The 15,847-nt window shown below is 39.4% G+C and overlaps 1 protein-coding gene across 3 annotated transcripts in view; it reads left to right on the plus strand.

Annotated features, from left to right (window-relative positions):
- The window catches only part of ITGA9 (integrin subunit alpha 9), a 209,616-nt gene that overhangs the window by 130,280 nt on the left and 63,489 nt on the right, over nucleotides 1-15,847 (plus strand). For all 3 annotated transcript variants that reach the window (XM_059481708.1, XM_059481717.1, XM_059481726.1), the window contains one exon: nucleotides 15,603-15,689. In XM_059481708.1, coding sequence (XP_059337691.1) covers nucleotides 15,603-15,689 — 87 coding nt within the window. The remainder of the gene's footprint in view (nucleotides 1-15,602; nucleotides 15,690-15,847) is intronic.

The following is a 15,847-nucleotide window of genomic DNA, read 5'->3' on the forward strand; positions in this document are numbered from 1 at the left end:
TTTATTGCTTTATTTTTTTTCCCAATAAATTAACTGAATTAATAGAATGAAAAATCCTCAAGTATTTTGGAATAATTCTGATTGGAAGGTGTTTAGAAGCTGTGATTTTACAGGACATTAAATCTTGTTCTGCTCAGAGTTGGAAGAACTGTGTGAATTTGATTTTTAGATACATTGAGAAGTTTTATGCTGATAATGTGGGGCTGTGCTTTGAGTTACCCAGTGTGAAAAGTGTTTGTCCTAAGTAGCTCATAATAATTTTTAATTTGACTGTTTATCTTGGACATCTTTTCCAACTTTGATGAATCCATGATCATATTTTATATATATATATATATATATATATATATATAGTGGTTTTGAGGAAGATCCTGGGACGTTTTGTGTGGCTCAGATTATTAAGGGAGGTTTTATGTGATTGCCTAGTTCTGCCCTTCTCACAGGTCTGTCAGGGGAATGATTTTCTAAAAGAAGAACAGCTGTGTGGATAAATACAGTCATGTGAGATGTACATTTGTAAGGGTTTAGAAGGCAGTCTGTGCTATAGCAAAGACCATTTACAGTGAATCCTGACCCATCTGCTGGTGTAGATCATCATACTGAAAAGGTGTACCATGCAATCTGGCATTTCTCCGTGTCTGGACATCAGCAGAGGTACTGGTTTCCATTCAGTTGAGGTAGGGAAAATGAGAGTCAAAGCAGATAACTTAGGAGACTTCTTCAATGAGATGGAGAAGGGCTTCATGAGCCACAGCAGGAGCTGTTCACCCTGTTTCAGTCTCTGAGTGGCCCATAGCTCACCAGCCAAGCTGCTTCTCCATGTACATTTTCAGGAGCTGCACAGAGCTGGGAGCCAGCAGTACCAAGTCACGGGAGAAGGCTTTGGCAAAGAGATTTAGCTCTGTTGTTCAGATCCAGCCACCTCTATCTAGACTATTATTTTGATAAGCTGCATTACTAGGAGAAAGGTAAAAATCCTTCACAGAAGATAGAGCCCAGTATATAGTGAACTCAATATACTTATCTTGGATATGCTTATTTAAAGGTTATGCTGTCCCTATGGATCCCAAAGATCACCAGTGACTTTCCTGTCCCAGGGTCTCACTTCATTATCATGTTTTGCTCTTAAATTCAATGGACAAAGACTTGTCAGTGTTTGAGGTGAAAAATCTGTGGGGCAGGGTTCATCTCCTATGTTCTTAGGATGAGGCTTAAAATTGTCTGGACTTTGACATCCTGTGCAAAAGACCTAAATAAGAATTAATTTGCACAGCTTTCAATGGCTTTCATTACAGCAAGAAATAGGGGGTTATTTTTGTAGTTATTTGAAGCTTAAGTTTATTGAATTTCTGGTATGAAAGGTCAGTTCTGTTCAGGCAGGAGTTTCTGTTGGTCACTTTTCTAATAGACATCTGTGATGCTGTCGGAAGATAAATGACACTGCTGGTGTAAAATCAATAGAATTGTAAAAATATATATATATATATATATATATATATATATATATATCTTTGCAGTATATATGAACATGTATATTACACAGATAATATGTATGTATATTTATATTTATACTTATTTGCATTGTTTAGTCCTTTAGAATGTTGTAGTCATGGTCTTCTGTAGTGGCTGGAAGTAGTGTCAGTTGTTTTCTTTCACCTAGTTGTTTAGTTTTCTCCTGTGAAGCTGATAGGATAAAACCCAAACCCTCTTAAATCTTATTAAACACAAGACATGATCATGTGGCATACTTCAGGTATAGCCTCTTTGAAGTCAATGACAGTGTTGCTGTAGAAAGACTAAAAAAAACCAGCTACAGAGACAAAAACATGAGTAAGGTTGTGAAAAGTTTTTAGCTAAAAATCAAAGTGCCGCTTACAAAATCACAAACTTTCCTGTCAGTGTGTTTTATATCTGTCTTCCTGTTAGCAGGAGCAGTCATGTTAAACCCCATCTGAAGGAGGCCCCAAATCCAGTTTTGGTTTGTGGTTTTTTTGAGAGGGAGCTTCCTGTGGCATTTCATCAAAACCAGAGAGATTGAGCACAGCAGGAAGGAAGAGTGAGAAGTATTTCAGCTGGCTTCGTTGCAGGCTCTGGGGGTGAGCAGGAGACCACCTCCTCACTGTGGACCCCCCACCCAGGCAAGCTGCAGGGATGCTGAGCCAGGCACATTCCTAGATGGCAGCGCTTTTGCAGCCTACCTTTGGGACGAGGCCAGAAATCCTGCACACGACTTCTGGCCATAACAATCTGCGGACACGGTGAATTCCACTTAGCAAGGGAAAAGGAGAAGTGCATTAAAAAACTGCTCTATAAAGTAGTGTGGTACATCATAAAGCCTTACAAATGATCTGCTAAAACTTTATTTTAAAGAAAGAAAAATGTATTTTAAATAAGTCTTTTTCAATATCCAATTGTGGTAGGTAATGGGTTATACTTTCACATTTCAACATTGTCCCTAGTTTTCAAGGTATTCATGATGTTAGAAGGGTTTTTGGGGAAGATATCCTGATGCACACTGTGTCTGAGTTTCTGAAAGACCAAAATCCCCGAACATATGTGTTTCAAGGAGGCATTTCCTGGGATATCAGATTTGGCTTTGGTTGCTGGGGAATTTTATGTTAAGCTAAGATTTACAAATTCCAGGAAAATGTCCAGTGCCAAACTCGTTAGCAGTGTTATTACCTTAATGTTATTCTTTACACTTGAAAATTACTACCAGTGAAGGATGGAAAGATCAGAAGGGTAGGGTAAGGCTTGATTTTATTGATTGTATTCCTCATTATGTATTTGGGTTTAGAGTATTTGAGTTTGGGAGGATTTGTTAAATTATTTGTAAGGGTTTTAATTTACTTTTTCAGACTTTGTGTAATTGATGATACTTGAATTTATTTCTTGAACTCATTGTGAGCTTAGGCATTTCATTGTAACACTAAGAGTCAATAGTTGTGTTGCAGTTGAATACACAAATATTCATTATAACTGAAGCCTTATACACAGAAGTTTGTCTTACAGTATATCTGGGCATATATTATGCATGCTTTCCCAAGTACCACTAGAAAAAATTGGCTATTTTGTTTGATTTCTGCCTTTTGTTTCCTGTTTTTAATTTTTGGAACAGTATGTTCTAAAAAATATGTTTTTGTTGTCAAATAAAAATGTGTATAACTATTGGATTTACATGGTAGCAGGGAGAGCTATAGGAGTGGCTTCTCAAAGAAGCTGCTGTATGTCAGTTGACTCCATGACAGACCCACTGCTGGTCAAGGCCAAGGCAGTCTGAGATAGTGGTAACACATCTGCAATAAGATATTTAAGCAGGAAAAAAGTTACCATGCAGAAGTAATTGTGGCCAGAGAAGAGTGAGAACATATGAGAGGAGCAACTCTGCAGACACCAAAGTGCGTGGAGAAGGAGGGACAAGAAGTGCTCTAGATGCCAGAGCTGAGATTTCTGTGCAGCCCATGGTGAAGCAGCTGTGCCCCACACTGGAGCAAGTGGATGCCCAAATGGCTGTGACCCCATAGGAAACCCATGCTTGGTCAGTCTCCTGCCAGGGATCTGCAGACCCATGGAGAAAGGAGCCCACACTGGAGCAGGACTTGTGACCCTGTGGGGGACCCACAATTGTAGCAGATGGTTTGAAGGACTGCACACAGTGGAAGGGACCCATGCAGGAGCAGTTGGAGAAGAACTGTAGCCCATGAGGACTCATGTTGGAGAACTTCATAGAGAACATTCTCCTGTAGGAGGAACCCCATCCTGTAGCAGGGGAAGGACTTCTTTCCCTGAGCATGATGCCTTGAGAGGCTACCTAGAACCGAGGCTAGACAGTGTGAAAGGATTAAAGTAGGTATTTATTAAAGAAGGCCTTCGAAGGATACACCTTGGGCAGCACAAGAGCCTGGCCATGGCTACACCCAGGATGGATGACCGGTCACACATTTGCACACTTTTATAAGTTTTGGTCCATTTACATATTGGAGTTAATTGTCCAATTACAGCTTCATATTATGAAGTCCCATCCTCCCAGATTGTTCTCTTCAATTCACTGTTTATAGTTTCTGGGCCTGAAGCTGCAATGGTGTCCTTGGTTCTTGGACTGGAAAAGGATTGTTTTGTCAAACTAAACTGTGAAGAGAACTTGCTAACATTTTATATGAAGTTCAGAGTTATATACTAATGCAGTCCAGAATCTGGAAAATATGAAAGCTAAAACTTAAGGCATGAAACAGGACACAACAGCAGAAACAGCATGTGATGAGCTGACCATAACTCCCATCTCCCTGCGCTGCTCGGAGAGCAGGAGCTTGAGCCCAGCAAGGAGGGAAGAGTAGAGAGAAGGTTTTTTTAAGGTTTGTTTTACTTCTCATTATCCTTCTCCGATTTTGATTTGTAGTAAATTCAACTGACTTCCCCACTTGATAATTTCCTCAGAGTTGAGTCTGTTTTGCTGGTGATGGTTATCAATGAGTGATCTTTCCCAGTCCTTATTCAAGACATCAACCGTATGTTGTATTTTCTCTCCCTTGCCCTGTTGAGGAGGGTAGTGATGTAGTCTTTGGTGAGCACCTGGCATCCAGCCAGGATCAAACCAATAGAGTAATAATTAAAAAACAATATCTGTGTTAATAGTGCATGCAGCCACAATTTAATAGTGTGAAATACATATGTGTGATATATGTATACATGTATACATATATCTACATGTGTAGATATATGTGAGATGAAGGAAAGCTTACCCCAGAGACCTTTCTTCTCCCAATGATTTCCTTGTCTGATTCTTTCCTGGGTTTTTGGAGAGCATGGACTCATACACACCAGAATGTACTCTTGTTATTAAGCTTACATTAATAATCCTATGAGGGAATAATGAAGATTAAAAAAATACAAGTTCATCCACAATTCCTTCAAATAAAGGTGTAATCAAATGCAATACATTTGACAGATTTCAACAGCATATATATTTTGGATATACATGTCAGGGTATGAAGAATACAGGAACAGTGTATAACTGCACATTCTTATTCTTGAGTCTTAAGTTTTCTGGATAATTAGATTATGTCTGAACAGGCATTTAATCAAACAAATTTTCTGCAGTTTTATAGAGAAAAGCCTTTTTGTGGGAATAGTACAATCTCAATTACTTCTGAATTTAGCCTAATATGTGTCAGAGATACTTTGTGTACTAGTTCATATGATTGCTTTTTAAATACATCACTGTGGAGTCAAACTGATTTTTCCCTTAGTTTTACTATGGGAAAAAATCCATTTTTCTGTGTTTTTGTATGTGGAATTTGGAGGACATGGTTTAGCACATAGAAGTTACCTTATGCTTGGTACTATATTGGTGTGTTTGCTAGCCAGTGCAATGCTTTTAAAAGGCATGTCTTCAAAGTTTTATGAACAAAGGTTTTGTCTTGATTGGCAAACTGATAGTACATTACTAATTGATGATAAGATACTGCCTTTTTGTCATGCTTTGGTTTATGTGGATCATGGATTTTTCCCATTCTGTTCATAAGTATCCATTTTTCTGGTGGTCAATGGTGGCACATGTGGTTGGCGGCCAGTCATTAGTGGTGTTCCCCAGATCTCAATACTGGGACCTGTCCTGTTCAGTATGATGATCTGAATGAGGGGACTTGAGTGCTCTTCTGGTTTGAAAGCAAAACCAGCAAGAGACTCCAAGTCAGAAATACAATTTATTAGGAAAAGGAAAAAAAAAATACATGCAATAGTACAAAAGAAAAACCACTGACAGAGTCAGAATACAACCTGACACCCTGCTAGTTAGGGTGGTGGTAGCAGTCCAGATGAAATGCTCTTGTTGAAGTGGTGATCCTGTAGAAAAGATCTGGTAGCTCTTGTCCTCTGGAAACCAGTGGGTAAGGGCTGCTTGTGATGTCCCAAAACCCAGATTATATCCAGCTGGGGATGTTTAGCTCCTCCCCCCTGGGCAGAGCATCTCACAATGGGCTGATATCATTCTGAGTCATGCAGTGGGCCCTTGATTTCCCCTTAAACAGAAATGTCTCCTGGAGGAAGTTATCTCTGAGTCAGGAGTCAAGACATTGATGGGCCCATTAACAGGAGATAAGGAAAAAACTATGCCCCTCCTGGTTTCAGCAGCTCTTGAGGATGAGAATAGAATACATCTTTATATTGTAACCTAGGACAAGTGCACCCTCAGTAAATTTGTGGATGACACCAGATTAGGAGGGAGTTTTGATCTGCTGGAGAGTAGACAGGATTTGCATAGGGTTCTGGACAGGCTGGATTGATGCGCTGACATCAAGATCCAAGTCCTGTCCTTGAGTCACAACAACCCCATGCATCACTACAGGCTGGGGGAAGAGTGGCTGGAAAACTGTCCAGAGGAAAATGGGCAGTGGGTGCTGGTTTGACAGGATCTGAACATGAGCCAGTGTGTCCTCAGGTGACCAAGAAAGCCGATGGCATCCTGAGCTATCCTGGGAATAATGTGGCCAGCAGGACCAGGAAAGTGTTTGTCCTTCTGTACTCAGCATTGCTGAGGCCACATCTCAAATCGTGTCCATTTCTGGGCCCCTGATTACAAGAAAGGGCATGTCCAGAGAAGGATAACAAAGCTGTTTGAAGGGTCTGGAGCACATTTAATGAGAGGTGGCTGAGGGAGCTGTGGTTGTTTAGTCTGGAGAAAAGGAGTCTCAAGGGTGACCCTATTATGTTCTACAACTACCTGGAAGGAGGTGAGGGTTGGACTCTTCTCTCAGGAAACCAGCAACAGAACAAGAGGAAATGCCTCAGGCTGTGCCAGAGAAGGTTCAGGTTGGACATCAGGAAGAATTTCTTCACAGTTGTTAAACATTAGAATGGACTGCCAAGGGAGGTGGTAGAATGACCATCCCTGCAGATGTTCAAGAAACAGCTGAATGTGGCACTTAGTGCCATGGTCTAGTCAACCAGGTGGCTTTTTGACCAAAGGTTGGACTTGATTATATCAGAGACATTAACACATATGGGAATGGGTCATAGAGTCAAGCCTGGCCAAACAGCATAGTTGAAATGTGGCCATCCTCACAGTGAATGAGAGTCAGCTGACCTAACAGCTCTATGGGGACAATGTATCTTGGTCATGTTTCCTGTATTGTTTTCTTCAAAAAATTAAATTCAGCAGTTCAGTCAGCAAGCAGGAAAAAGAAATATTTAGCTGGTGTAGTACAGTGAAAGTTAATGTACGTCTAATTGGTCTGTTAAAATGAGAGTGTGGCAGCAAAGGAGGTGGAACTTCTCACTGTGGCACCAGATCCCCATTTCTCCTTACAGTTCCACCACGTGCCCTGCACATCCCTTAAAAGATAGGAGGAACAAAAACATGATTGGTTTTGTTGACTGTTTCTGAAAATTGTTTTGGGGCCTAATCACTTGAGCTGAATGAACAATTTATGCTGTCTCTTCAGCTTCTGAGGTGCTATGCTTTAAAAATTTGCTGCAATAGCTTTTCGCAAGTTAAGATAAAAGTTTATGAGTGAGAGAGAGTTGGAAGTATCTAGTAAATAGAAAAGTTTTTGTCTTTCCCTTTTTACTCAAATATTTCCTGTGTTGGCTGGGATCAGTAAGATATCTGTAAAATAGGTTCCATCCAGGGATGAGAAGGAGAGGTAAGAGGCTTTAATTAATAATAGAGAAATAGACATTTTCTCAAAATAAGGAGCAAATCCAAGATGTTTGAAGTCAGGGTTGCTGGGTTTCAGAGTGGGATGTGCCTACAGCATTTACTACTGAGATAATGGAATAGGACAGGAAATTTCTCCCTAATGCCAAAGGAAACTTCATTCTCCTCTCTAGTTCTTTTTCTGAAATAATTGTTGAGGTTCCCCAACCCTCTTTCAAGTTTATTTTCTGGTAATGAATCAAAGGATCAATTTATTATTAGTATACAGATCCAGATGTCATATGAAGATTTGGTTGTGTGAATGTCAGCATACTCAGGGATGTAGTTTTGCTTGCTCGTTAAGCATTCGGATGGCGAGGGTCAATTGGTGAAACAGCAGTTCACAGAATTTATAGTGTGTGACATTCGTATTTCTTGATGTGGCTTGTTAGGGGAATATCTATGTGTTGAAAATAAAGGAAGACCTTCAGTCCCTGTGACATCTTTAAAACAGACCTTTATGGTACACACAAAATACACTTTTATTCCATTTTATAATTTGATGTGATGTCCAATATTCTTTAATCATTGCATTTAAGAGGTTAGATAAATGCTAGCTTCATTACAAGGTCTTGACGAGCAAGTCTGTATTGAGTCTATAACTCCCTCTCTGTAATACTTTTTCTATCAAGTAATGTTTAGCTATATTAAATTACAGTTGCTATTGATGCTGGTTTATTGTTGATTTGGCCTTCATGTGATTCACATTGTTGCTTGCATTCCTCCTGTGTTTGGAAATTACTTACAAGAGAATAAATGTTTGAAGCTTGAGATCCAGAGCTGTTATGTTAAAAGAGTAAAGCCATCTTAATTTCTTTCCATCATGAGCAACTTTTTCCTCCTTCTGATTCTGTCTCCCGCTTTGCTTTGGCAAGTGGAGAGTTATACACAGAAGAGCTTCTAACCACAAAGTGCTTGCTTGAAGTTGCCAAGTAAACTATATTTCCATAAAGTGGAACAGAACTCATGGGATTTTTACTCTGAGAGAAACTCCTTGAAATTCATATGAAAATATTTCCTAGACCCATGACTGCTTTGTCAGCTACAGCCACCTGTGCTAACTACTGCAGTCTACCTTCAGAGTTACTATCAGTAACAGGATGATTTTTTTTCCCCAGCTTGCAATATATACTCACTGTTCACGAGGGACACTGTGGCTTTTCCAGGAGGCCTGATGCCACTGAGTGCTATCTCCACTGCCTAAGAAGCTGGCCTCAGAGAAGCAGTGCATCCTGACACTCTCAGTGCACAACTCTCCCTGTGCTTCCCCCCGTCCAATCCATGGGTTGTGCAGTACTGAGAGAGTCGGGTACTGATGGCAGTAGTTGTTTGAAGGCTTAGTGCATTTGAAACTCATGAAAGAAGAAAAACCAAACCCCAAGGCTGCAGGCTCAGTTTGTGAGATACTGAGATTTCCAAGCAAAAGTGAATTTCTGTTGCCTTTGGCGTTGGCTGTGGATTGGAGTTGGGGAAGGTCTGTGCTGGCAAGTTCCAGCCCAGAAACATGGAGGAAATACTGTCTGCTCAGCTACCAGAGAGTACTGCTGACAAAGACACAAAGCAGACATCAGACTGCTAGTTACCTGAAGAAAAAGAGAGGCTTAAAGGGCTTTCGAGGATGACAATCAGAGCAAATTCTATGAAGTATCTGAGGTAGATCAGACACACCATTTCAGTGATTTCAGATGATCTTGAATTCTTGCATAGTGCCAGTGTGTTCCCAGTCAGTAGTACACTAATCCTCTTTGTGTTCTTGCAGTTTTAAAATATCCTACAAAGCACTATTTTAGAGGAAAGTGTGGTATCTGTGGAATTTTGTATTAGAACAACTAAGCTGTATGTGCATGAGGGGCCCTCTAAGATTAAATTACTCTGAGCTGTACTTGTTGTCAGTCATAAGGAAACTCAGTCAGAGCCAGACCTTTTGTTTGAAAAAAAATCCCTAGTCTTTTATGACCTCAGGCATCTCTAATTGGACTACATATGTGGATAACTGTGACCACATATGTGGATAACTTTTGTACCTCAATTGCTGTGGAAAGAAAGTACATTAGTATATTGAGGAGGTGGCTGTTAAGTTAATTGGTACATCTTTATATCCTTAACGCCCGAAGGCAGGAAGAGGCAGGGAGAGATAAGTAGGAGCAAAATAAAAGTTTTGCTTTCCAAACCCTGGAGAAACCCATGAGCTGTTGATAGCACAACTGAAGGGCTTAGACCAAGATCATGAAGAGTGATATGAAGGAATAATTTCAAACATCATCAAAGAGATGAGTCTTTATTTTAGGTTCCTGACATGTTTGTTCTACCCAGCTTTGCAAGCCATGCATGTAGAAAGCAGATTACCAGCTGTGAGCAGGCATATGTTTTGTGATATCTCCCAAAAGTAAGAAGGTCTTAAAATGCAGGTCTATATAATTTTCCTGTTGTGTGGAACAAAACATCCAGATGTTCATCTAAATTCTCATTTGAGAAAGTATCCCTTCTCACAAAAAGTTCACATTGAAATTACTGAGGAATAAGTATGCCTTTTAGTCAGGGTCCATGATGAGAATAAAAAATGGTACAAATTTAGCAAATTTTCCCAGTGCCCAGTGTAAGTCTCTACCTTTGGTGCAGGTCAGAGAATTTCCAAATAGCTAGTGGGGATAGTTATAAAGCCTATCCAGAGAGGATATAGTAGGTAGATGCATAGTACCTAACTTTTGAGACTTAGCATAGCATGAGGTGGACAGTGCAAGTAGTCCTCTCTTGTGATATTTTCTCAGGAAATTTATTTTAAGACTTCTTGGATGAAGATACTGTTCATGATCCTCTGTAGTGTTAAGTGCACTGGTTCACAGACAGGCACCATAGAACAAGAAAACTACTAACAACAAGAAAAGCAGTTACAAGAGTGTGTACTCTCACAACAGATGCAGGGTTCCTTGGAATTCACTCTTGTTATTCTGATCTTGTATCCTTTGGAAAACAAGCAGCATCACAAAAAAAAAATATCTGAACAAGTTAAGTAAATTTTCAGCATCTTCAAAACAGGAGTGTTCTGCCAACAACACAAGACTTCCAGGACATTTTCTCATCGGTTCTGGAATGTATGCACTAGTACCCAAGATTTGCGAAGAGGATTTTTTCAGTTTAAATAACAACAATATAAAAAGACCTTTAATTTGAGTATAGCTAAGGAAAGAGAAATATAAACTGCTGACAAATGTATTTTCTAGCAACTTGAGTTTTTTTCCCTTTTAAAAATATACAGATTATTTTAATAATTCATTAGTGAAGTTTCAATGCTTTTCATTGGTGGTTTTAATCAAAAGTTCCTTAAGAAATAACAGGCAATCAGAACAGTTTTTAAAAGTATTGATAGTGGAGCCCTGGAAAATGTTAAAGATAGAACTCTGAAAAGGCTTTGTATTTTCTCAGATCACTGCACCTGCGTAAGCAGTATGATAAATGATATAATTGTTAGATGTGATGATTGTTTAGTAATTATATATAATTATTATATAGTCATAAGAGGAATAATGAGAAACTATGTTGGAAATTTAAAGGGGGGCTATGCTTAGCTGAAATCTATGTATACAATAGAACAATATAAGTTTAATAATTAACATGAAGGTTATATAACAATAGAGTATAAAAACATGATCATCTCGAATGTATGGTCAGAATCAGATTTGGGTTCTAATACCCCGATTCCCAGAGCTCTTAATAAAAGCACCACATATAATCGCTTATGTGATTATGTGTTTTTGAACGCTAACAGTATGATGTGAACTCTAGCACAGATAGTCAGCAGTATTCAACACAATACATAAATTACCTTAAGTTCAGAGATTATTATCACTTTCTGTTGAGAGCCACATCTGGAATATCCTTTTCACGTTTAGTATTGTTCTGTTGCATCTCCTTAGTGACGTTGCAGATGCAGTATCTACTTGTAGGTTGTGCGCTTAGAGAAGCGAAGAGCAAACAGGTCATAAATGAGTGTTAGAATAGTTGAATTCACACCTTCTCTGTGAGAACATGGTGAATGCAAAATAACACAAATTACCTGTACTTATATGAATGTTTGCTTTTGCTGATAGTCATAATATGGTAGAAGACTTGTCATACAGATAAAAGCCTGGTATTGGAGTACCAGTGTTGAAGGGCAGATAATGGGCTGGGGAAGATAACTTAAGGAGATGTTTTAGGCAAGGAACTTGCAACCAGTCATGGGTGGAGATGAGTGGGGAGAAAGTTGAGGAAGTGAAGTGATGACTCTGCGTTGGTGCCAAGGCCAACATCAGTTCAGAGGAGTCGTTCTACCTTTGGGAAGGAAATGAATGATGTTGGGAAAAGTAAAACCCAGATATAATTATATGAACTGCCAGATCAGGCTCAAGAAGATTGGAGGGTTTTGGTTGGACATAAGTGAGAGAGAGAATGGTCAGGTTGTACTGGCTAGCCAGTAAGTCATCCCATACCAGGTATGCAAAACTCACTTGGGGAAAAAACCCATATGGGGTCTAATTTGAAAATGGGAAGTCAAGATGAGGCTGAGGAAGTTTCAATGTCTTGAACTTGTGTGTTTCATTGCTCATGTTATAATGATGAGGAACCTTTCCTTTCTGTGGTAAAGAACTTTGAGACACAGACTGTGAGCCAGCCTGAGCTTCATATTTCTCATAACTAGGTCAACATTTGCAATGAAGTCATAATACAGTTATTTGACTAATTATCTGAGTATTTATCTGGTTGACTAAGAGTATGTAACACTCCGAAAAGTTGCAGAAAGAAAGTTTTCCAGATAAAGCTTCACACTGTCATGTTGGAAGGGAAACAGCCAACCCTTTTGGTGATATTTTCTATGCAACCTAGGAACTGCTATCAAGCTCATGCAGTAAGCTGAGTTTTTCAAATGGGCTGTATAATCATAGAGAAGCATTGCTCATCAAAAGCATGACCTAACATCCATCAGCAAGAAGTGGTGTCTGCAGTTTCTGTAAGCCTTGAATTGCACTGCTGTTCCCTATTTGTAAGATAAGGCAGCACCAAACCTTCAGCCTCCTGGAACAGTGTGAAAATTGAGTTTAGAGAGCTGACCACCATAGGAAAACACATAAAGAAACAATTTTCTCTCCCTCCAGAACAGCACACTGAAATTGAAGCCTGAAGCTAAACAGTGAGCAGTGAAGGAAAACCAAAATATTTACTCATTAGCTGAGCTTCTCCATCTTAATCACAGAGCAAGGCAAGAAGTCCATGGGAAAAATTTTCTGGGTAGCCTTTAATTTATAAATTTGTGGGAGGCTGAACCAGTATGATGGAAGCCAAACTCATTTCTGCTGTTCCCTAGCATTGAAAAGTTTTATTGTACACCATTACTAGAATCACTCAAGTTGGAAGGGACCCATAGGGATCACTAAATCCAACTCCCAGCTCCTCATGGGACTCCTAATAAAACCATATAACCTAGAGCATTGTCCAGATACTTTCTGAGCTCAGACAGATTTGGTGCCCTGACCACTTTCCTGGAGAGCCTGTTGCTGATTGACTACCCTCTCAGAGAATAACTTTTTCATACTCTTCACTCTCAACTTCAGTAATGTAGTATTAATAATAATCATTAAACTGGACAGTATGTAATGAAGCCAGAAAGTCATTCAAGTAAATTTTCCTGCATTTGTTAAACTGTTCCAAGCAACAATAAGGAAAACTAGTGAATTCAACATTATCTTGTAATTTCCTTTTACAGCCAATAAAACCATGGGCATCTGCCTGCCTGCTGTCTGGTCTATAAAGGCATCAATGTATGAAGAAGGAGTGCTCTTCTTCTGTTAATAGTATGAAGGTTCTCTCAATTATCCTGGCCTTTGGCATCTCTGAAGGGATATGGCCTTGAGGAGAGGAGACAGCTTCTTGGGTCTGTTTGGTCACTGTCACCATAGTGGACAGCTATGTAATTAGAAACACTTCTTGACAGACCACAGGCTATGCATTGATGGAAGAGAGTTCATCGTTTGCCCCAGTTAGCAAGGGACATTTGAATGACCCAGAACTGAGAATGGTTTTGGTTTAAACAGGTGTGAAATTTTTCATTTGGTTATGCAGCTGCCCAGACTTTGTGTTCTCTCGATCACTCTCATAGAACTGGAGAACCTTCCAGATTCCTGAGAGGAAAAGGCTAGTGAAAGGGATATTTTGCTCATTAAGCACTTGTTTTTCTATTTTGTATTCATTTTAGAGCAGAAAATCTATCACATATGTGGATGGTAGCTCTGTAATACTGAAGCTAGGTATTTGATTTGCTAAGCAGTGCCATCTTTCATATTTCCAGAAATGAAGTCTACTAAAGATTGCAAGGAAAAAAATCTGTAGAGAAACTGAATGGGAAGGCCACTCCTCTGGCATTTTAGAAGTATTGCAGTAATGTCACTCCATTAGATATCTCAAGGTGTGCACTGATTTTCTCCTTACATTATTTTTGCTTCTCATGAAACCAGTGAAATACTGTCCAAGTCAGGTAAGAAAGATAGTATTTGATCTATCATTTTCTAGAAATATGTGCCCTGATTTGAACCATGATTTTGAAGCTAAATATCTGTAGAGCACTAATGTTGTGCTTAGGTCAGAATGTGAAAGACAGAGAGGCATTTCCTGGAGATGCCTATAACCCAAGTGTGTGGTTCAAGAAGCTCCTTCCACTTGTTCTTGTTCCAGCTGAGAATGTAACTTTTAAGTGCATATTTGAAGTAACTCAGGAAATGTACATGAGCATGTACATTTTGCTTTGCAAACTGCAGTAAACAGTGAAAATAGGTAAAATAAATTTTATGTTCTGTAGCAAAGAGATTGTCAGCTGCATATCTGGAATGAAATTAATTTATAGAATGAGATCTCTAAAATTTAGGTATTTGTATTATAGCACATACCATAAGCAGTATAGTTCAGGTGATGCTATAATCAACAGTAGGGCCTAGAGAGGTATCCAGCCCAGTTGCCCAGTCTAAATTAAACATCTGCATTTGGTCTGCTGAACTGTTTTCTACATCCTTTTATTACCACGGGAACAGTGACATGTAAATCACATGGCAGTCACTTGCTGTGTAGGCTTTTCAAAGCAAGATTCCAGATCTGAATCACACTGCTAAAGTTTAGTGACATGAACTTGTCCACAGTGGCAGAGTATTAAACTGTTCCCTGATAATCTTGTAATGGGAATGTGCTCATCTGGAGCTAGGCACTTATTTTATGGAGCAATGAAACACTCCATTCACCAGAAGAATTTCTGTTGTAGTGGAGTCACCACTCAAGCAGTATAGGGCTGTTCTAACATTTTGCATTTGAATTATTGACTGTCCACAGACAATGTTTAGCGTGAGGAGATGCTCATTCCTCTGCTTTATCTATGCCTTGTCTCACTAAAGGTTAGTATCCATACCAGCATGACTCATCTTGTGGACCAGGGCAAGAGATCAGGGCACTGAATGTCACCAGAACCAGATTAACTTTCTCTTCTGCATCTGTGTGTCTCATGGTTTGGTCACTGTCTCCCAACACTCTTCTCTCCTCGTGGTGCAGGTACCTGGAAAAACTACCTTAGAAAACCTACATTCTTGATCATTTGAAAGCTTTCTTTTAATAAAAGGAGGGAATAACTGAGTTATCCAAGGATTTGGGCTGACTCCCTGACTCGAATGTGTTTAGTCACACAGTATTTCCTCATGATCTATCTCTTAGAGCAAGCTTCTTATCGCTGTCTTCTTCCTAATGCTGGTCTGACTAATGTGAAATAAGGAAGTACAACACAGTGCTATGATGAGAAATATTTAATTTTCATAGTGTTTTATCATGTTGGTGTTTCTTAGCAATCTTCTTCCCCCCCCAAATCTGTAATCTCATGGTCTTTTTTGTTTTCTTGCAGGAGGAGCTGGGCATTGCTTGTGAGTTACTGGAGTCAGATTTCCTCAAGTGCAGTGTGGGATTTCCTTTCATGAGATCCAAATCTGGGGTAATTTTGTGATATTTGCAATTGGTCCATTTACTTGTGTCTCAAAGAGTGGCTGCAAAGCCAACTGCTCTGTTAAATGTCTGTGATTGATACTTTCTCTAGCTTGCTAAGCCAGATATCCAAGCCTTTCACAGTTACAGAGACTAGCTATCCTTTTT

This window comes from Ammospiza nelsoni, chromosome 1 (genome assembly GCF_027579445.1).
Source record: "Ammospiza nelsoni isolate bAmmNel1 chromosome 1, bAmmNel1.pri, whole genome shotgun sequence".
Classification (NCBI taxonomy): Eukaryota; Metazoa; Chordata; class Aves; order Passeriformes; family Passerellidae; genus Ammospiza; species Ammospiza nelsoni.